At 44.1% G+C, this 7,601-nt stretch overlaps 1 protein-coding gene across 5 annotated transcripts; it reads left to right on the top strand.

The window, feature by feature from the left end:
- The first annotated feature begins 1,937 nt into the window (after positions 1–1,937).
- Positions 1,938–6,827, top strand: LOC123410113. Of its 5 annotated transcripts, none has more exons than XR_006612972.1 (4): positions 1,938–2,392; positions 3,052–3,176; positions 3,729–5,377; positions 6,572–6,827. XR_006612972.1 is itself a non-coding variant. In XM_045103002.1 (3 exons), exons 1-3 carry the CDS (start codon positions 2,284–2,286, stop codon positions 3,837–3,839), a joined length of 345 nt encoding a protein of 114 aa, XP_044958937.1. In that variant the 5' UTR covers positions 1,938–2,283; the 3' UTR covers positions 3,840–5,601. The 5 variants fall into 5 exon arrangements, 1 of the variants encoding a protein (XP_044958937.1); XR_006612970.1 differs by having other exon boundaries at positions 3,729–5,413; XR_006612973.1 differs by lacking the exon at positions 6,572–6,827 and adding an exon at positions 5,778–6,487.
- Positions 6,828–7,601: the final 774 nt, after the last annotated feature.

Genomic DNA, 7,601 nt, shown 5'->3' with positions numbered 1-7,601 from the left:
TCGTTGACTGCCCTCCCAACTACGCTTTGTCAAGTTATCCTAGTCAGAATCACCTCCTTGTAAACAAACCAAATGAAGACTTTGATTCTTAAGGGCACTTCTAGTTTTCCAAATATGTATCTATTTTGGGATTGAACCAGAGTTGATTAGGTCGACATACATATATTGCACTAAAACCAAACCATTCATTTGATAATTTCCAGTGAATGGTATCTAGCTCATCGGAGAGGCGAACATCCATCAACCTCTTCACGAGACGTAGCCAAGCGTTCCAACGGTCTCCTACTAACGATCTTTGGAACTAAATATCGAGAGGTGAAGACTATAATACTATAGCAACATATGCGTCCTTACGCTGCACAATATTATACAAGGACGGATATTGTGTGGCGAGCGGTGCTTTCCCTAGTCATGTATCCTCCAAGAATCTAGTAGAATGACCATTTCCAATGATTAATTTTGTCATGTGGAATAAGGCCGCTTTCACTCTCATCAACCCCTTCCAGAAAAGAGAATCATTGGGTACGTCTAACAGTGACCTAGGCCAAAGTTTTAGACTGGGGTACTTGTTACATAATAAGTATACCCACATGCCTTTAGTCTCAAGGGAAAGCCCATATAGCCACTTGCTTAGTAGGCATTTGTTTTTTTACATCTAAATTCTCAATGCCTAGCCTCCATGGTCCTTGGGTCTAAAATTAATGCCCCATTTAGTAAGCATGTATTTTTTCTTAATTTCATCGATCTGCTAAAAGAATTGTGATTGATAGAAATCTAACCTTTTTCGTGCCCCTACAGGTACTCCAAGAAAAGATAGAAGGAACATTGGCATGCTCATGAGTACCGAGTTTATCAGTATCACTCGGCCTTCATAAGACATAAGCTTACCCTTTCAACTATTTTTTTTTTCAAATCCATCTTCGATACACTTACATTCTTTATTACAAAGTCTGCAATGGTGAATTGCTATACCCAAATAACTAAACGGTAGGGTATCAAGTTCACAACCGAACAATTGTCTATATGCATTGTGTTCATCCCTGACTCTCACAAAGCAGAATTGTTCACTTTTGTTAAGATTAATCTTTAGGAACGATAATTGTTCAAATATGCGTAACACAAGCTTCATATTTATGGCCTTTGCCATGTCATGTTCCATGAAGATGATTGTATTATCTGCGTGCTGTTGTATGGACCCTCCAACATCAACAAGATGTGGAACTAGACCTTCTACGTGTTCATCCTAGCTCTACCTATGAGAATTGCCAACATGCCTACCACTATGATGAACAAGATAGGTGAAATGGGGTCCCCCTGCCTGAAACCCTTTTGCGTCTAGAAGTAGTGACATATGTAGTCATTTACTTTAATTTCAACATTGCCTTTTTGTACACAAGAATCGAGTTGTGTCCTCCATGAATCGTCGAATCCCTTCATACATAAGGTTTGTTGGAGAAATGGTCATTTAACCTTATGATACTCTTTTTCAAAATTCACCTTAAAAACCAACCCATCTCGTTTCTTCGAGTGAATCTCATGAGGTGTTTCATGTAGGACCACCACGCCTTCTAGTATCTGTCTGTCCGACATGAAAGTTGTCTGAGTTGGTTACATCACACTATGTGCAATCCATGCCAGTCAATAGTCTATGTTCTGACCTTGAATCTAGAATCCGAAAGAGTTGCTATCATGCTTCTTTCTGTTGTTGGAATATGACTAAAGCTGGAGCCACTTGAAACGAGTTGTAAGAGGAGCATCTATGCAAGGAAAGTATGGAACTTTCTGAATGACGTAGACTATTGAGAAAGTTCTTCTACTTCATGTAGTTGATGCATGTCAATCTTACAAGGTAATTTCTAATTTCCTGTATGCTACTTCCTCCTTCCTGAAATTATTGTCGCAATGACGTTTTTTCACAAAACCCCTCCCCAAACTCCTGACACAACCCGCACGTCTCATCTTCTCCAATCGAGAAGCGGCCTCTACGACACGTGCACATCGATGCCGGAGCTCCCAGTTCAGCTTCGCCGCGCTCCTCCCCTGATCTCATGTGCGTCCTTCCCCGCCGTCGTAGTTGCCTTCTCCGCCGCTCCCTTCTGGCTCGCGCAGCTCCCCTTCCCCCCTTGCCTATCAGTTGAATCTCCCCTTGTTCAACCCAAAAATCGTTTCTTCTTCCTCCGGTTTGTGTCTCCTGTTCGCGCACACGGCCTCCTCGTCGACCCCGCCGCCGGAGGATACGCGGGGTAGGCAACAGAGGCTCGCACTGCGCCTGCACGACCTCTCATGCGCGTGGGCCGCCGCATCGCGGGCCTACGCACCGGTCGCCGCCTCGGCCGTGCGCCCGTCCGCAGAGGAGGATGCGGGGATTGCGTTCGCCGCCAAGGTGTCCTCGGTGAGCTTTCTCGCCCCCAGCAAAGGAGGGATGTCACCATGGATTTGGTTATCGAACAACTACAAATTGCAGGTACTCCGAGCAGGGCAGGTTCTGAAACTCCGTCGGAATTGTGTCGGTCAGGTTGTTGATGGACAGGCCTAGCTATTCTACTTATGACACCCAGCTGGCCCAGCTCCCGCGGGATGCTACCTTGCAGGTGGTTCTCGAAGAGGTGGAGCAGCGAGAGAGTCTGTATGTTGTTGAGCCCGCTGGGGATGACTCCTGTCAGCTTGTTCTCTGACAGGTCGATCTCCACGGTAGTATGCAGGCTCCCGAGCTCCTTTGGGATGGTGTCGTCCAGCTGGTTCCGGTAAATGCAGAGCTTTATGAGCATGGGTAGCGCCACGAGCTCCAATCACATTTCTCTTGGCGTCGAGCTATTTGTCATACTGAAGCTGAATCACATTTCTTCTAGTGTTTTGTTCTTTTTCATACTGAACCTGAATCACATTTCTTTTGTTGATGTGTTCTTTGTCATACAGAACCTGAATCGGATTTCTTTTTTTAATGTATTCTTTGTCATACAGAACCTAAATCACATTTCTCTTGGCATCACATTCTTTGTCATACTGAACTTGAATTTGTGTCTGACGGTATACTCTGCAATGCATTCTCAGATCTTCTTCATACTGACCCGGCAACTCCCAACTTTGTGCCAGAGGATGTAAAAATGAGACACGCCTTCTTAATACTGACCCGACAGGGCCTGAGGTTCGAGTGCTCGAGCAGCTGCGAGATACAGGTGACTAATACAATGGTTTCCGAAACATCGATCTTTAGAAGGGAATTTATTTATGTTCAGTCTTTGCTAAAGACCGAACTAGTAAATCTTGTCATTACAAATGTTTATTCAGAAATCTTCATTTTTTTTATCATGCTTCATTTGGCATGTCGTAACAAAGCTTGATTCTTCCATATGTCAGTCTTGTGTTAACACTTTACACTGAGTTTTTAGCAAACTTGTGTGGTCTTAAAATTGAAGATTGTCAAGGCAAACTTGTGTTGTGTTAAACTTGACTAAATCATGCACATACAGAATTGAATGAAATACATATATTCACGTTCATGATTTAGTTCAGTAATAGTTCAGTGATTTTTAGTTAAAAGATGTCATTAAGTTTAGTCATGTTGTATTGTACCCCATTTTTACTGTCAAAACTGCATTGCTTATACTGTCAAAAAGGTTCAGGCTCAATGCTGCATTGTTGAAAATTGAGAGTAAATTTTAATAGTTTGGAGTACAGATTAACTGAACCTAAATTTTTAACTGAATTATACTCTTTTCTTCTTCCAGAGGAGGAGTAACACTGTCACGTGCACGGGCAGAGCTCCACCAAGACAAGGGAGCTGCTACTGGAGCTCTGCTGATGATCAAAACGATCACAACAAGGGAGCTACGGATTAATTTCCCTCTGTATCAGTTGAAGGTGAGAGGCGGACTACCAGAGTCGGAGGCGGAGGCCTCGGGGATCGGGTGGCGGCGATTGGGGGGGTGTCGGTGTCGCCCACCAGCAGCAGCGACGGTAGCAGAGGCGACGCCCACCACCACCACAATCAGTCGACGGCTGAAGTAGACTAGCACGGCGACCAGCCTGACGGCCGTGAGCGGCGGAATCGGGGGTGAAGCACACTAGTGAGGCGGCGGAGGTCTTGTTGGTGGGTGCACGGCGGAATCGGGGGTGAAGCACACTAGTGAGGCGGCGGAGGTCTTGTTGGTGGGTGCACGGCGGAATCGGGGGTGAAGCACACTAGTGAGGCGGCGGAGGTCTTGTTGGTGGGTGCACTCGCCTGCGGCGCAAGACCTTCTCTTGAATACGGTTGGTTGCGGAGGCTGGCCGTGGCGACGCGGGTGGCAGGAGGAGGAAGGAAAGAGAGGGGGATTTATTTCTAGAACTTCGCAAGTAGAAGGACTAAAATGCAAAAAAAAAAATGTACTACGCCCATAACAATTGTCTTTATGCATCTTGTTCATCCGTGACTCTCACAAAGCAGAACAGTTTACTTTTGTTAAGATTAATCTTTAGGACCGATATATAATTGTTTAAATATGCATAACACAAGCTTCATATTTCCGGCCTTTCCATGTCATGTTTCATAAAGATGATTGTATCATCCGCGTACTGTTGTATGAAACCTCCAACATAAAAAAGATGTGGAACTAGACTTACTACGTGTCCGTCCTAGCTTTACCTGTGAGAATTGCCAACATACCTACCACTATGATGAACAAGATAGGTGACATGGGGTCCCCTGCCTGAAACCCTTTTGTGTCTGGAAGTAGTGACCTATGGTGTTATTTACTTTAATTTCAACATTGCCTTTTTGTACATCAGAATCGAGTTGCGTCCTTCATAAATCGTCGAATCCCTTCATACATAAGGCTTGTTGGAGAAACGGTTATTTAACCTTATGATACTCTTTTTCGAAATTCACCATAAAAACCACGCCTTCTAGTATGTGTCTATCCGACATTAAAATTGTCTGAGTTGGTTACACCACACTATGTGTAATCCGTGCTAGTCAATAGTCTATGTTCTGGCCTTGAATCTCGAATCCAAAGGAGTTGCTATCATGCTTCTTTCTGTACTTGGAATATGACTAAAGCTGGAGCCACTTAAAACGAGTTGTAAGAGGAGCATCTATGGAAGGAAAGTATGGAACTTTCTGAATGACGTAGACTACTGAGAAAGTTTTTCTACTTAATATAGTTGATGCATGTCGATCTTACAAGGTAATTTCAAATTCCCTGTATGCTACAACACTACATAGTTGTTTTGAGCGAATCGGATCGTGATTTCTCCATACTGATATTTTATAAATTTTCAGATTACAAAGTATGGTACAAGGAGGGAGAAGGAGAAGACATGAAACACCTGGGAGGCAGTTTTTTTTAAAAGGACCTGAGAGGTAGATGACCTACAAAAACTTAAGAAGACAAACTGTGTACGTGTTGATGTGCATGTCCACAGCATTTTTCACGTCAGTATGCCATTTTCTTTTTTGTTCATGTCAGTATGTTATCATCTTTGTTATTGAGTAGAATCATGAACAGTTTCCCTACACCTATATGGTCGTTTTGGTCTGTAGAAAGCCTAATCAAATTTACCACAGTATATATATCACCAGAATATTTTGGTCCTACGGTAATACTAAAAAGGTGTTTCTAATTTCTCGCGTGATATATACCTACTTATTAAATGTGTAAAACATCTAGCAGAAGTGCGTTAGGCTCGCTTTTCAACAGTTTTATGTGACAATATTATCACAAATCAGTGCAATTCCAAGCTAACCACTAATTGAATTAGTTTTACTTACTTCAGTTTTTTATTTACTTTTATCTCAGGTTAACTACAGTTTTCTTTTTGAAACGAAGGCTCGCGCTGACCCGGTTTTAAATTAACAAAGCCATCAACCGACCAGGATTACAACTGTCAACACCTTACAAGCAAGAAAAAAAAATACACGACAGATACAAGGTGCATAAACGAGACAGCTCAAAGGCCACGACATAGCGATCAAAAAGCATCGCAATGCCACGGCCATCGCCCTATGGTACAACCTACACCTGCAAAACAGACTAAGGGCTACCGAGGAATGCACCATCGCACTTAAATAGATGTCACAGCCGTCCTTGAATGATCAGACATGGACAAAAACATCATCTGGCTCGAATGTTGAGACATGGGCAAAAACATCATCTGTATCCGTCGTCGTAGAAGGCCTCTATCCTCTCAGCCTGGTTCGGAGGGTGCCGCACCGGCAGCCGATAGGTCGGTTCTCCCTAGAATTCAGGTAGATGGCACCCAAGTTGCCAATGAGAAGAAACTTAAACATCATCATTAAGATGAAACTGAAACAGATCCTTAACTACGTTCGAATGCACCCCGTAGCCCGAAGGACATATGTGTAGATTCATACATATGTTCTACACGTTTTATTTGTTTATACTTACAAATTATTTTGGCAAAGTTAATTAATACTGAAGAGAAGCCACTGGAACATGGATATGAAAATCAACATACATTGGAAATGCATACACAATTCATCAGATTAGGAATAGATATTGTTTTTATAGTTATCAGTTATATAGCGTTGTCCTGTGCAACTAAACAGAGTCCCTTCACTTTTGTCATGTAGGTTCAAGATTTGGATCAGATCTAGCTGCTCCACTTGAGCACAGTCTGATCCTAACAGTCTGTGATAGGAAACAAATGGTTGAGCGTAAGAGTACCATGTTAGATCGATCTGTCCATCGTATTGTTTCTAGAGTGAATTCTGATTTTGATCCCCTATTTTAACATTATTGTCACTAATTGCCCCATTTAACGGAGTTTCATCCGTTTTATCGCATTTAGCAAAAGTTCTACCACAATTTACCCTATTTAAAACTTTACGAGCGTTTTGTCACATCTTTTTTTTATTGCCCTTTTTTCCCTCTCCTGAACCCATCATCGCAGCTTCTCCCGACCGGACCAAGCCTGATGGTTGTCGCTTGCATTGCGTCCACCGCATAATGCCTAAGTCAGCCGCACGTCACTCTCGCCCCCAAGAGATTGCATCACCCTTCTAGGTTTCCGACCGCACGGGCCCGTCAGACTCGCTCGAACCTAGGGTTAGGGATTGTCAGGCAGCAGCAACGGTGGTGGAGGCACGATTTCATACCTACTCGAGTAGGGTTGTATGCCACGACATCAAGGCAAGATAGGACCCCATGGAAAGTGATGGCTCCGTCAAGCTCGCCAACGTCAGCCTGGGCTTGTGACACAATCAGGTTGTGCTTAGTTGTTCTTTCTACCACTAGTAAAAGAGAGGGCTTTGGTCCACTTGATGAAATCCCATTACTCCCGGTTCACTCACGAACCGGGACCCATGTGGGCATAGGTCCCAGTTCGTGAGGCCAGGGCCCCGGCTGGGCATCGTGTGCCATTTGTCCCGGTTCGTTTGTCACCTTGGTCCCGGTTCCAGACATGAACCGGGACCGATGTGCCTCGCTCCTGGCCCACAACCAGTAGTCCCGATTTTTGGCTGGAACCGGGACCTCAGGTTGTCCTTTAGCCTCGGGTCCAGCCACAAACCGGGACCAACGGTTGGCCTATATATACCCTCGTGAGCAGAGCAGTGCACTGCTCTGTTTTTTCAGCTGGCCATGGGAGAGCTTTGTGGTGCT

Source organism: Hordeum vulgare, chromosome 7H (genome assembly GCF_904849725.1).
Source record: "Hordeum vulgare subsp. vulgare chromosome 7H, MorexV3_pseudomolecules_assembly, whole genome shotgun sequence".
Lineage (NCBI taxonomy): Eukaryota > Viridiplantae > Streptophyta > Magnoliopsida > Poales > Poaceae > Hordeum > Hordeum vulgare.
This window is presented reverse-complemented; position numbering and strand designations above follow the sequence as displayed.

Excerpts from the sequence above, each read along its gene's own strand:
- LOC123410113 (XM_045103002.1), top strand. The coding sequence starts at position 2,284 with ATGCGCGTGGGCCGCCGCATCGCGGGCCTACGCACCGGTCGCCGCCTC. Across the intron at positions 2,393-3,051 it reads TCGCCGCCAAGGTGTCCTCG|ATCTTCTTCATACTGACCCG; the intron begins GTGAGCTTTCTC and ends ATGCATTCTCAG. Across the intron at positions 3,177-3,728 it reads CGAGCAGCTGCGAGATACAG|AGGAGGAGTAACACTGTCAC; the intron begins GTGACTAATACA and ends TTCTTCTTCCAG.